The sequence below is a fragment of the Leuciscus leuciscus genome, assembly GCF_965113295.1.
Source record: "Leuciscus leuciscus genome assembly, contig: SUPER_11_unloc_6, whole genome shotgun sequence".
Taxonomy (NCBI): domain Eukaryota; kingdom Metazoa; phylum Chordata; class Actinopteri; order Cypriniformes; family Leuciscidae; genus Leuciscus; species Leuciscus leuciscus.
The window spans coordinates 232,556-248,171 of NW_028118541.1; the positions used below are offsets into that span (position 1 = coordinate 232,556).

The window sequence follows — 15,616 nt, forward strand, 5'->3', positions numbered from 1 at the left end:
ATACAGAGAGAAATGAACTGGTAAGACTGCAACAGTAAATTTTGAGAATATGCATAATAAAATCAATAAATGAAGAAAATACAAAAGAGACTCTCTCGCTCAAACACACGCACACACACTCGCACACACACTCACACACACACTCACACACACACTCACACACACACACAGAGAGAGAAATGATCTGGTAAGACTGCAACAGCAAATTTTGATAATATGCAAAATAAAATCAATAAATGAAGAAAAATACAAAAGAGACTCTCGCTCAAATGCGCACACACACACACACACACACACACACACAAAGAAATTAACTGGTAAGACTGCAACAGCAAACTTTGAGAATATGGGAAATAAAATCAATAGATTAAAAAATACAAAAGATCTCTCTCTCTCTCTCTCTCTCTCTCTCTCTCTCTCTCTCTCTCTCTCTCTCTCTCTCTCTCTCTCTCTCTCACACACACACACACACACACACACACACACACACACACACACACACACACACACACACAAACAAACAAACAAATAATAATTGTTTGGTCTTATTTTAGCCTAATAGGTGTTCCTGATATCTGCTGCATATGCAACAATACATAAAATAATTACAGTTTGTATGTACATAGTTAAAATAATATTTATTATTATAATTACATTTTTATTCCTGTTTTTTAACCTACAGTTTGATAATGATTGTTTGCTGTTGTTATTTTATTGTTTTTGCTGTTGGATCATAATTGCTGTTCCCTTCTGAAGTTTTATTACCATTTATAGAATTAAACTGAATAAAATACCAATTAATTGCAAAATGTCTGTATAAAGTGTTTTGAATTATCACTATCCATCCCTTATTTTGTTAGATTTTTTTAATGATCAAATACTGATTAACAAAAAATGCTTGCATTGTGTTCCTTTTCTAACCAAACATTATTGTTTGATTGTAATCATAATGCAAAACCTGATACTTATGTAACAAAATTATCTAAAACTTGACAAAAATAGTCTTTTAGAATGTCTAAATATATATCTAAATAAATAAAAAAAAAACGAATAAAATGGAGAAATCATGTCTAAAAAAAACAATGGGAATCAAAAAGCCTCTCTATGTATTTATATAGTGAGCAACAGTACAGCCTACAGGCGGTTACACGACATTACACAAGTTTTTACTTTTTAACGCCACTGGATGACGCTTTTCTCACTTCAAAAAATGGATTTTAAAGGCCTGCACTAATGTGACATGTTGCATTTATTGAAAAATAATAATAATACAAATAAAAATATGAATTCTAATGGAACAAAATGCTCATACATTTTTTTATTTATAATTATTGCATAGTACCATAGAAACCTTTCTAAATTCGAAATAATAATAAAAAAATATTATTGAACAAAAATATATTACATTGGTTTTCCTGAAAAAAAAAAAAGCAAAAAAAAAAATTACTTTTTAAGGCTTCGGTCACTTTTGACTGTGAAGGAGCCAAGTGTGACCCCTAAACGAAGAGGACCAGAGGGATTTACAGTAAATCCAAAATTCGTTTTAAAATACAGAAAACAATGCACTGAAAAAGTGTGTTGGATTTAAATGATTGAATCATGCACATCAGCTCCACATGAACCAATTAAGTTCAACAAAGATAATTTGTTCACATAATGTCAGCATCGTGGAATCAAGTCATTTCCAAGTAACCCAATGAAGAAGTTTTAAAGTGATTTTAATATGGTTCCCTAACTGGATTAATTCATTCAATTTCTTATATTTGTGTCACATGACTGAGTTATAAGATTGTATTAGATTGCTACGAAACTATTAATTAGCAATAGCATATATTAGCATGCTAAATGCTAAGCATGAAATCTAATTGTAATATAAGTAATAAACATATTAGAAAAAAATATTATTTTAAATGGCCATTAATGGATCATTATTGGACAAATATTTAGAAACAAAAATATCTTCAAAATATTAAATTAATATTATTGAACTAAAATATAGTACATTTAATTGATAAAGTTACACTTCAGGTGTTATTAATGTTATCTCTTTATCACTCCATAGTTACAGCACTGCATGGTATTTGTCCCTCAGTTTCTCCTCAAGTTCATGGAGAACCGGCATCCTTTATAAAGCAGTGTAGGATATAGTGGCATTGCTTGTCAATACATTCAAATCACATCACACATTGCAATCTTTAATAAAATGGTCATTTTACACACTGTTTACACAGCGTCATTGTTCTCTACAGGTTGAAATATTGTGGAGTCACAGATGAAGATTGTTTGAGGAAGATCTTGCATTCGTTTGAGAGTGCTTATATTTAAATTTGACTTTGTGATGTTTTTTACCCATGTTTTAATTTTTTAACAAAAAATGATTTGTGATCAAGCATTAATTGACGGACCCCCTGCAGTACGGCTGCGGACCCTTGTGTTAAACTGATCTGATCTGAACTGAGAGAGTGAAGAGTGTGTCATTGTTCTCTACAGGTTGATGGATTGTGGAGTCACAGATGAAGGTTGTTCTGCTCTGGCTTCAGCTCTGAGATCAAACCCCTCACACCTGAGAGATCTGTATCTGTCTGAGAATAAACTAGGAGATTCAGTTCATCTGCTCTCTGCTGTACTGGAGGATCCTCACTGTAAACTGGAGACACTGTGGTAAGATCATATATGACTCACACATGAAACACAATGTAAAGTCGCCTATATTTGAAATGTTCAGCCTTTTTCTGCTGCTGTGTTATTGAGCTTATTGAACTGTAAGTGATTTGTAAGCTCACGCTAAATCGTCCCAAAGTCCGGCATCCGACCAGCGCGGAAGGTCTTAACTTGTTACTGTCCTTTTCTCGAGGCAAAGTATTTTTTGATTAAAGGTGAACTAAGTAACTTTTTTTACCTTAACTGAACAGCTTCGGAGTCATTGGAATGGTTATATTACTTATTTCGGGTTGAATGGTGGTCGTTTCGCACCCCCCTGGTGCCCGTGAGCGGAAAATCCGCACTTGCAACTTTGAGCCGGCGGGCCGCCGGCCGCTACGTCAGGAAGTCTCGCGTGATATCAGGTCTCGCGATGTAAACAATTGCTTTACGGCCAAAAGAAATCTGCTAAAATGCTGTCATTATTGCGCTCCCTCACGCTGTCCGAACCCGAATGAAGAAGACGTTTTAAAGAACGACCCATCTGCTTTGATGTCGTTAATCTATAGCCTCTGGTGTCTGAGAATCACCAACGAGTTTTTACAACAGTGTTGTCAAATATCTATTCCGAAGCTGTAGCGAGAAACCTGCGAGCAAAAAGCGAGAATACAGCGAAGAAGTCCCGAAGCTACTGGCTGTGTCCAAATTCAGGGTCTGCATCCTCCTTAGGATCCTTCCTACCCGGTTGAAGGAGGAGGGGTCCTCCGACGACCGCAAAACCCGGAAGTCGGTGTTTGTGAATTTGGACAGCCTACCCTTCTTTCAGTTCCCTCCCTTACCCGTTGCTCATATCCTGTCGCCTAGCAACCGTGACATAAACACTTCTGTCTGCTCTTTCGTCCCTAGAAGCGTTAAAAACACCTTCAATCACTAACAAATTAGCTGTGTGTAAGGGGATATTCACACAGGCAGTAAGGAAGAAGCTAGTTTACGAAAGTAATGTTGTTTTTTTTACATATAAACGTACAAATGTAAAAAAAATGCTTAACGCTAAAACAAAATGCCTAACTAGACAACCACTGAAAATGTTTTTTTTTTTTTTTTAAACCCAGTTTTTAAAAAACTTACATCGAAAAGCATACTCCTCTCCCTCTCCCACTCCGCTACCGCTCGCTTCGTCCGCCATTACGCTCTGCCGAAAAGAATTATGGGATAGGTAGGACGGGAAAGGATCCACCACACCCATCCTTCCAATTCGGGGAAAATGAGGACGTATTTGTGGGCCGCATTTGAAGGATCCTACGAATTTGGACAGCCTTCGTCGCGGCGCTGTGACGTAACATCCTTCAAATGAGTACTCCGAAGGATATAGACCCTGAATTTGGACACAGTAACTGAGTGCTGCTTTAATTGGCGGCACTTGGTTAGTGTGTAATGCATTGGTCAATAAAAAGTCAGCGTTAGTTTTTTTTTTCTGACACCCCATGAAACACGTAGATCAGCGGCCCATTTGGTTCTTTTCTTGATTGACACTGGGCTAGCCCAATCACACCTTTAATGTGAAGTATAGAAATATACTCTTTCAAGTATAGAAATTAGTACAAAACTAATTATGAAAGTTTCCTTTATTTTTCAGTGCATTTGTTTTACAATATATGGCTATTACTATCATGGGATTAATATTATAACTATTATTATGTAGTAGTAATGTAGACAGACACTGTAACTAAAATAATTTTCACCAGATTGATGAATTTAACATTAAAAAGCACTCTCTCTCTCTCTCTCTCTCTCTCTCTCTCTCTCTCTCTCTCTCTCTCTCTCTCTCTCTCTCTATATATATATATATAAGTTGATTGGATTGGATTTTTTGCTGCCGCATCCTTCTCACCTTTTTTACCCCTGACCTGTTTTCATGCCTGCCAACAATAAGAAATACATGAGGCTGAAGATCTCTCTCTCTCTCTCAGCCTCACGGGCGAATCTGAGGTACAGAAAAAGGCCTCGAATTCCCTGCTGCATTTCATTAAATAGCCAGGACCTCTTTCACTTGGAAATATCTTTTAACAATGGAAATTTGCATTCAGAGGTTACACCTTTGGGTGTAGGGAGACCATTTGTCTAGAGGCCAACCCCTCCTAGTGTGCTAGTTATCCATAAACTCTCAAAAACCTTATTACCTTTTGTTTTACTTATTTGGAAACGAGACATTTGTACCAGTCGCACTGTGACATTTTAAATGATACCAAACATGAAAAATACTCTGTGATAATCATTCACATTAAACTATACATTTTCTTGGGTGATTTACATGTGGTCTCAGCATGAGAGAGGGGGAGTGAGGAAGAGGAGGAGAGATGTGTTCTGAGGTGTAACTTTGCCTCACAAATGCTGAGTTCAAATGGTAATTTCCAGAGAGGTCCTTTGTCCTCTCAGGGTCTGGGTGCTCCCCAAACAGACTGTCCGGCATTTCCTAATTGATCAATTCTTACAGATTGAACACATGAGCTGCTCTTCAGGAACATGATTCTGCAGGACTGAGTCACTGAAATACACACTGTCACATCACAATCAACACTTCAGTCTCTTGATTTTAAACCGACTCGATCTCAACACATTCAGAACTGAGAAATGAAGAACATGCTGGATTTATTCTTGCAGTTCATCTTTCTGCAGGGACTGTTTTTTTAAATATTCTTTACACGATTAAAACAAATCATTACTCCATACGTACTGTATTAGTACAGATCTAAAGACTAGATGTTTAATAATCACGTTTTGAGCTCTTTGACATTTTAGATCTCAGTCCAATGATCCATCAAAACATTTTATTTGTGCTTTAAGTTTGTATTTTCTCTTTAATAATGGATTCACTGCTAAACTGATCTGAACTGAGAGAGTGAAGAGTGTGTCATTGTTCTCTACAGGTTGAGGGATTGTGGAGTCACAGATGAAGGTTGTTCTGCTCTGGCTTCAGCTCTGAGATCAAACCCCTCACACCTGAGAGAACTGGATCTGTCTGAGAATAAACTAGGAGAATCAGCCGTGAAGCTTCTCTCTGATCTGAAGAATGATCCACATTATAAACTGGAGACACTATATTGTAAGTAGATTATTTACTAAAGATTACAAAATACAGTAATTTGTAACATATTTCGTTAGATTACACAAGCTTTGTAACCTAATCTAAATAATTTAGAATACTTTGGAATATTAATAAGGTTTGTAACACAAAGGGTCCACCAAACATAGGACTTGGTTTTCCCCTGCATATTATTTTAATAACATCAGTTTTACACAGTATTTCTTGAAGAAAAAAATGTTTTTTTAGTAAACATTTAGTTTAATATTTTAGTAAAATATTTGTTTTATATATATATATATATATATATATCAGGGTTCCCGCGGGGTCTTAAAAAGTCTTAAAAAGTCTAAAATTCTGAACTTTAAATTTAAGGCCTTAAAATGTCTTAAAAACAGCCAGATTTTGATCCGTGGTCTTAAATTTCATTTAGTCAGGTCTAAAAAAGGTCTCGCCAACAGGCCGTCCACATATCGCATCTTTTGCGCGCTCAAGTTCGTTCAAATGTAGGCGCGCGCTCATAATTGAAGCGACGCACTCGTTTCTTTCCAGGCGCAGCGAGATTAAAAAAAATCTCAACTCTTCAGAATGCCGCAAACGCACCGCAGGTCATGTGACAAGAACCAACCAATCAGATTCGCCCCTTTCCGTAACAACATTGAAAGCTCACTCAACTGGAAGGATGCGGGTGCACCCAAACACTACGGGTGTTTTTCTCTTCTCCATAAATTAATCTTGAAGCAGAGCTACAGCAAGCGTTTCTCACCAGTGGAAATCCATTAGCCACTAAAACTTCTTTGTCGTTGTGGAGAGCGCAGTGCACGGTTGCATAGCAACGACAGACGCCACAGGAAAATCCGACCGAATTTTACAATTAATAATAAAAGATAAGCTAAAGTGCATTGTAAATGTCAGTAATTTATCTTTTTATAAAAAATTATTTAAAGTCTGAAATATGTGAGGTTTATCTTTTTATAAAAAAAACATTTTTGTCTAAACTTTATTTGAACTTGTACATGTTAGTATATAACATGTTGCAAGACACTTTTAAAATCTGGCTATAATTTTTAATGGTATTATTTTAATGTTTATGTAAACAAAAAGTGCATATTGATGCTAATTTTATTTGTTATTTGCTGGTTTTCGACATTGTGTAGTATTAGTACTTTTTGAACAGGATTCTGTGATAACCGTGGTCATTTTTGTCACTATAATCATTGAAATGAAAGGTTCATGCCATTTCATCTCTAGTTATGATCAACTATGATCAACTAAAATCAACTAATTATGTGTTTTTTACAGTATAATATGCATAGTACAATTTTCTATATAAAAAAATATATATATCTGATTCTGACACACGTTGTTGGGTGTGGAAGGTTACTAATGTGATTGTTTTATCTGTAAATTAAATTAATGTTTTTTTAATTACTTAATTCATTGAAATAAAATGAATTCTTTGATTAGAAATTTTTTTTTGGTAGGTCTTAAATTTCAAACTTTATGGTCGTAAAATGTCTTAAAAAGGTCTTAAATTTGACTTGCTGAAACCTGCAAGAACCCTGATATATATATATATATATATATATATATATATATATATATATATATATATATATATATATATATATATATATATATATATATATATATAAAAATTTTTTTTACTGATGCAACACAATGCATTAAAAGCTGGGGTGTGTAAACTTTTTAAATTCCATGAACAGGATAAATTGTAATTATTTTGTCTTCTGTGAAACCGGGAAGTATTCGCTTCTGAAGGGCAGTACTGGATGAAAAAAAAAGATGATCTTTGAACAAAATGTACACATCATCATAATTCTGTTTAAAGTTTACACCCCCTGCTCTTAATACATCGTTTCCTCCTTAAGCATCAGTAAATGTTTTTACCTTTTGTAATAGTTGTGTATGAGTCACTCAATTGTCCTTAATGTAAAAATATGCATCTCAAAATCATACAGTCATTGTTGGAAAGGTGTCAAATATGCAGAAGATTCTGGAAAACCTAAAAATGTGCAAAACCTGGAGGATTTTTCTGGAGAACAGCGAGTTTAACTGCTCATGATTCTTACTAGGACTGTAAGTTTCACTCTCGGTCCCATCACCGATCAGTAAAAAAAAAAAAACTGTTTTTTGTACAGTGTATTTACATAATAATTTGAATGTAATAAGATAACGTTCATTTTGGATGAAGACCTATTTAGCCTGCACAAAATGATCATATTCATCTGAAATGATGGGTCAATCTGATGATCATCATGTTCACAAGAAAGCAAACAGAAGACAGAGCATAAAAGATTATTGAATTTACAGTTTGCTTGTTTTTGTGTGTAACATGATGTTTATTCATTTATTCTTATTATAGAAGGTATAATATCTCACCACTGTAATAGAGGAAATGCAAACTGTCAAAAGTAGCTCTCATTTGTCCACTGGCCAAAGTGTTTTAAAGACACAGCTGTGCAGTGTTGAGCTCACTGCTGTCCTGGGACACTTAAACCATTGTGGAACATTACCTTGAATATGTGCAGGAAGAGCTTCTCTGATCTGATCAAACTCTGTTTCTGTGCAAATCAATCCATGCATTATAACTGTAACCATAATAATAGCAGGCATGTGTGACAGTGAGTATCTGTTGTCTCATTTCACTGGCCAGCTCTGTGTAATTCTCTCTGCAGTGGCTCTGAGCTCCAGTCCAGGGCTGCGTTTCCCAGAAGCATTGTGAAGTTGATCGTGAAGACCATTTGCCACCAATGTCCTCTACGATCAATTTATCTCACAATGCTTTGGGAAACGCAGCAGGTTTTTCTCTCAGATACCCAGACATTGGCCTATTGTGAGAGGAGATTTCTTTGTACCGCATATATCCAGAGTCTTTATTGCGCAACCACAAACTCTAAAATACAAATCTGGCAATCCCCATTCCCCAGGTTTAACAGTTTCATTTTCAATACTCTCTACCCAGGCTCTGGGCAGACTTGTCTTAATATTTTCACACATTGAGTCCACTTTTGACATTTCGATTACATCATCCCACTCCGAAACACAATCATATAAGGCTCTATTAGGTAAGAACCCTCTTACATCATATGCTATATCCTTAACTTGTCTCACTCCTGCTTTCATATACAATTTGTCATAAAACACTCTCTCTTTCATTCTAAAATTTGGATATAAAAATATCGGTTGTTTTAAAACTTGATTTATATTTTCACACTCATACTGTATATTTCTGTATATGACCTCTGCCCACACACTTAGCACTTCCTGATAAAACAGCGGCATTTTGTCATACATCGGCTTTTTCAATCCCATAAAAAGCCCTTCTTCCCCACATCCACTACATTTGTCCAGCACATCCTTCATATAACCTTTCCATCCATACTCCACTTTATCACATAAATACTTTTTCATCGTTTTTACCCTTATGGCCTTCTTTTTAACTTCTAAGTCAATCAATCCTAATCCTCCTTCTTTATAACTTGCAATTAATGTTTCCTTGCTATTTTAACTCATTTCCCTCCCCACATAAAATCATTTGTTATCTCAGTCATCTCATTAAGAAAGCATGACAAATCATCAAGGGTGTTTCAGGCTATGATTAGGTTAGGGTGGGCTGTGTTTTATGTTTGTCAAGCAATTGGGAAATAAAACGCAAAAAATGCAATAAATGTAATACATGCACAATTAAACCCTGACCCCAACAGAAAAGGGACATACATTCTTTGTATGTATGAAATAATTCAAAATTATAAAGCAAAATATTTTTGTGGTTCATTTTAGCAATATTTAGGACTAATCCTAAAGTGTGGCATGAGGGGCACTGGCAATCAAATTGTGACTTTAGTGTGTCATCCACTGTCTCTGCTATGCAACTGCAGCTCAATAACATATGTAATCAAAACAATATTAATATCACCAACTGTCCAATTTGAAGAAAAATGAATATTAGCAAAGCATGAACTAATACTGAAAACCCTAGTAAGTTGTTACCAAACCCTTTGTTGTTTTGAGAACAAAAAAACATTGATTAAAGATTCAACCCCTGAAAAATGAATGGTTCCACAAATCTGTAGAGAATGACAGGGAAACAATAGCGAAAACAACTAAATGAAGTGTTATTATCTTGGCCTTCTCAGGTGTTTATATCAGGTGTGTGTCATGTTCATATGGTCACTGTGATCTGCTTTCAGCATCCTCAAATTCAAAAAGAATCCCAATACATCAAGTATCTGTGTTGTGATGATGAGTTGACCATGACTCTGTGGGTGACTGGAATACGTATTGCAAAGGTGAGCAGAAACCAGGCCACACACCAAAAACCAAAATAGATAATGATGATAAATGCAAGAAGACACTAATTTGAAGTTTTTGCAGCAAATTAAATTATAAATTATAGTTTACAATGCAAAAACATACTGTAAATTGTAGCTGTATTGTGTTGGGTCCTATTGTGAGCTGTCTACTTTGTCAAAAAAAAAAAGTTCTTCTACTTTATTAATGGTCTTGTTTTGTCATGATTTTGTCATAGTATGGTAAGCAGTTATATGAAAACTACAAAGCCGCTGTGAGGAAAGCAGCCGGCACTGGAAGCTGGGCTAACCGCACTATCCAGGCCTCCTCCAGTGCATCCACACCCTCCCCTACACCTAAAGGTAGAGATAATGAGCTAAATAGATTGTTATAAAATGTATCATAGATCTTGATATATTAAAGGATTTTGATGACATTTTTGTGTTTATCTTTCAGCCAAAGCTGCGAATGGACACGCTCCTCAGCTTCCAAAGGACACCAAGGTACCTCTAAATCTATCAGTTGCCTTAGTAATGAAGAACACCATAATATAATACCATAAATAATATAAGTTCATGGACCATACTGAAGTGTGAACTATTATGTTTTCAGACACTTAACTGCATGTTAATTGCAATTAAACAAAATATAGTTTAAATTTATTAACACACTTAAGTACATAATTTTATAACATTTCATAATTACTTCTACTTTCAATGAAATATGAAGTTTACTGCCGAATGTACTGAGAAGCATTTATAGTAAACTAAAATATACATATATCATTTCTATTGAAACTTGACATGTTTTCAATATTTAATTACACATTTGTCATGATGAAGTTGCCAATTGGTAAATTTAAAATATATTAACATTAAATGTATTAACGAATAACACACTACAGTTGAAATTATAATCAAATTTGCATGTGCTCTAGTATGTTTGTCAATATCAAAATAAATGTACTGCAAAAGATTACTAAACCATAATTTAAAAAGTATAACTGTTAATTTGTCATGATTGCAAAGTACACTTTTTAAAATTGCACTTAACTCTGTTAAGAAACAGTCATGAAAGTGCAGTGTCTTTAAATACACATAGAGTGGCCTTTTATTTAATGAATATATTATCTGAAAATATATATTTTTAAATATACTTCAAAGATTTAAAGTATACTTCAAGAGCAGTAAAATTACGCACACTACTTTTCCACAGAGGGTGACTGTAACGATCACCAGCTGGAGTGCCTCTGAGAGTCACCAGAGGGCACTCCACACCAGACTGATCACATCACAAACTCAACTTCCCATCATGCCGCTTACCTGGGACTGATTGCACATACACCTGCAGCTCATCCACACTCATCTCATACACCTGCAGCTCATTCACATACACCCATATAAACCTCTGTCACTCTTCAGTTCACTGCGAAGTATTGCATTGCCACGGCCTGAGCGGTTTCCCCTATTCTACTGATCTGTTTATTGACCTTGGATTGTTATCTCGTTTCTGCCTGTTTGCTGCCTGTCTCGACTTGGATTGCTCCTGGATTATTGTCTCTTGCTGCCTGCCCTGAACTTCTGCCTGTGACCTGACTACTCTCTGTGTTTTTTCTCTGATCACCCTGTTTTGCTGTTGCCTGACCCTTGCCTGTTTTGACGTTCCTTGATTAAAAGCTGCAAATGGATCCTACTGAGTCTTCCAATTCATAACAGAATACTTCGCCGCTTCAGATCCAGCAGCCGAGAAAGAACCGAGACCCACCATGGACCCACTAATCCGTCTCTTCCGCCTCAGCCAAGGTAACCGATCTATAGAAGAATATGTTGAAGAATTTTGTGAGCTCTGCCATGGGGTAGACTTGGACGATGCAGTCTTAAAGGATGCTTTCCGATATGGGCTTGAGGACATGTTAAAATACCTCATGCCTGACAACACCCCTCAATGGACTTTATGTCAGTATATTGAATTCGCTCTGAGGATAAGCTGCTCATCCTTTTCTGTGGGCCCTGTGGATGAGGGTTCCCATGAACTTACCACACCCGTTGAACCAGAATTCTGCTATACCTCCCCGTACTCTCGTTACGGCTTAGCAGATCTTCCAGAGCCCTGTCACTTCTCAGCAGATTTTCCAGAGCCCCATCACGTCTCAGCAGACCGTCCAGAGCCTCGTTACGTCTTAGCAGAATTCCCCGAGCCCTCTACTGTTGAGGGGGCGTTTCCAGAGACTGTTCCCGTCACGCCAGCCATCAAGCTAGTCACCGGATCGGTCTATTATCGTCCAGGACTGGTATCCAGTGTGGCCGATTCCCCGCTGAGGTCAGTACGTGTTGCCATAGGGGCCACCGTGCAGGAGTCTCGTCCCGCTGAGACTATCCTGCATAAATCATGTTTCACCGAGACCTTCCTGCCTGAGTATCTTCCTGCCGAGCCTGCACTTCACGCCAGTCCAGTCGAGCCTGCACTTCACGCCAGTCCAGAGCTGTGTTCACCGCTGGTCCTGCCCAGCACAAAGCCTTCACCGCTGGTCCTGCCACCCAGCTCAGAGCCCTCTTCGCCGCTGGTCCTGCCCAGCTCAGAGCCCTCTTCGCCGCTGGTCCTGTCCAGTTCAAAGCCCTCTCCGCCGCTGGTCCTGTCCAGTTCAAAGCCCTCTTCATCGCTGGTCCTAACCAGTTCAGAGTCCTCTTCGCCGCTGGTCCTACCCAGTTCAAAGCCCTCGCTGCCGCTAGTCCCGTCAAGCTCAGAGCGCACTGATCCTGAGCCAGAGCCAGAGCTTCACGTCAGTCCTGCCGAGCCAGAGCCAGAGCTTCACGTCAGTCCTGCCGAGCCAGAGTCAGAGCTTCACGTCAGTCCTGCCGAGCCAGAGCCAGAGCTTCACGTGCTTACGAAGCACAAAATATAAACAGCCAAGTTTATGAATCCCATGTTGAGATCCTAATGGGTTTGCCGTTTCGAAATCATCGTAGTAAAAATGGAAACACTCAATGTTACTTCACAATGATGAGAATCGTTTAAAAATATATAACTAAACTACACTTATTTTCAGAACAATCAACAGCTTATTACTTAAAATTTGTAGCACCCAACTAATATAGTTCACAATTTATATACTATCATAATCACTAACAAATTAAATAACCCAAGACTATTACATTTTGATAATTACCCTTCTGTCTCAATCATGTGTGCAACCAAGATGTTCACCATCAGTTTTCTCATGTCATCACTAATTGTCCCTGTATCTTCATACTCCTTCAGCACATTTGCTCCACCTGGTCTTGTGTGTAGAATTTCTTTTATCAACTATAAAAAGAGGAACATTAACCAATTATGTAAGGGATGAAATACACCCAGCCAGTTGTTATAGCAGAATAAACTCCGACAGGCTGATCAGGACATGAAGCGGTGGGTTCTTGAAAATGTAAAATATGAAGGGGTTTTACTTTAGCTCACCTGCTATATTTATCTCTCAATAACCATGACAAAAAAAAAAAATATATATATATTTGCACAGATTAACTGTTCACCAAAAGACTAGTAATGTGCGCTAACGAAGTAAATAGGGTCAATTGACCAATCAGAATCAAATGTTCCACAGAGCCATGTAATAAGAGAGTAGAAAATGCAGGAATATTTAAATGCCCTGAACGATGGTCCTGAACTGGAAAATTACTATTGTGTATAAAAAATAAATAAAAAAAGATCTGAATTAAACTTTTAGCATGTAAAGCTCAAGGTTATGATAAGTAAATCCCCCAATGTCTGTGTAAGGCTGCTGGGACTCACATCTCTGGCCTGTAAGCTTTGAGAAGCCTCATTATCATCCTTCCTGAATCGTTTTGGACTAAACCAGTCACTGTCCTCACTGCTTTTTGAAGTTAGAGACAGTGTATCTGTATCCAAGCTGACTGAAGATTGAGGTGTGGAAGGTCCTGTTAATGTTCAAACTAGGGTTAATAGACATATTTGGAATACATTTATCCACACATCATCAACACTAGCTACAACATTTAAAATACTGTACATATTAAACACTACCAGCATTCATTCAGATATTGGGATTTGATATCATTCAATAGCTCCTGTTATCACTCACCAATGTCATTCAATTAATTTATGACAAAAACCAACCCACTGGTGGTCATTAGATCAGGAAACACATCTTTATCCACCTCTGTGCCAGTGTCATCTGTAACTGTAACTGCAAGATCTTCCGGAATTGAGAACTTCTCTTTCACTGCACAACAAAAGTTTTATCAAATTTAGGCAATGCTTTATTCACAATTTGACACATAAGGATAGCTATATATATATATCCCCTTATGTGTCAAATTGTGAATAAAGCATTGCCTAAATTCTTGCAGTTACAGTTACAGATGACACTGGCACAGAGGTGGATAAAGATGTGTTTCCTGATCTAATGACCACCAGTGGGTTGGTTTTTGTCATAAATTAATTGAATGACATATATACAATATATATCATATATAAAACTATATACAATATATATAGTTTTAGGTTGGTAAGATTTTTAATGTTTTTTTTTTTTTTTAATTTTTTGCTAATCAAGGCTGCATTTATTTGATTAAAAAATTACAAAAGAATATTAATAATATTGTGAAATATTATTACAATTTAAAACAGTTATTTTCTGTGTAATATACAGTAATAGTGTAATTTATTCCTGTGATCGCTGAATTTTTTGCATCATTACTCCAGTCTTCAGTGTCACATGATCCTTCAGAAAACATTCTAATATGATGATTTGATGCACACCAAACATTTCTGGTTATTATCAGTGTTGAAAACAGTTTTTTACATTTTTATTTCATGATTTTTTTGAAAAGAAAGTTCAAAAGAACAACATTTATCTGAAACGGAAAGCTTTTGTAACATTAAACACTACCCGTTCAAAAGTTTGGGGTCAGTAATAATTTAAATTTTATTTTTTGGGGGAAAATAAATAACATAAATCAATAATTTTATTCATCAAGGGTGAGTTAAATTGTTCAAACCAGTGCTCGAAGTGGGGCGGTACTCACCGGTACGCAGTACCGGCACTTCTGCATTTTACTCCAAAGCGTACCTGCACTTTTTCTTGCGTACCGCTACTTCTCGCATGTAGCCGGTACTCTACCACTGACAGAAAAAGCGTCAGTGTCACGCCCATTTCACATATACTCCGTTTGCAGTGCGTATTTTTTACGAGTGGCTGCTGCCATGGCTAAAGAAAATTGAGCTTCCCCATTGCGTTCTCCAAAATGTAACATCTGTTTCCCCTGAATGAATTTCTTGAAGAAAGATAAGATCAGCTGCACTTCTTTTACAAAACTATTTGAAAATTTGAAGTTACAATCGACAAGGAGTTAAACAAATATTCCATAACAAGAACCCCTAAACAAAATGAGAAAAAACAACAAAAAAGTTACTTTCTTTAGACTAGCTACCAGAATGTAAAGGGAGAGGTGGATAATAACCAAAGCACATGTTATCGAGGTGATAAACAAATAAGGAGATTAATAGTAAAGGTAACAATAATTAAAGAAGAACAAAACTAGTTCCTATTTGTGCACAACTTAA

The 15,616-nt window shown here is 36.6% G+C and overlaps 1 protein-coding gene across 1 annotated transcript in view; it reads left to right on the forward strand.

The window, feature by feature from the left end:
- The window catches only part of LOC309510262 (ribonuclease inhibitor-like), a gene marked incomplete at its 5' end in the record, with an annotated part of 331,533 nt that overhangs the window by 227,401 nt on the left and 88,516 nt on the right, over positions 1 to 15,616 (forward strand). Inside the window, one exon of the mRNA XM_082191275.1 lies at positions 2,491 to 2,661. Coding sequence (XP_082047401.1) covers positions 2,491 to 2,661 — 171 coding nt within the window. The remainder of the gene's footprint in view (positions 1 to 2,490; positions 2,662 to 15,616) is intronic.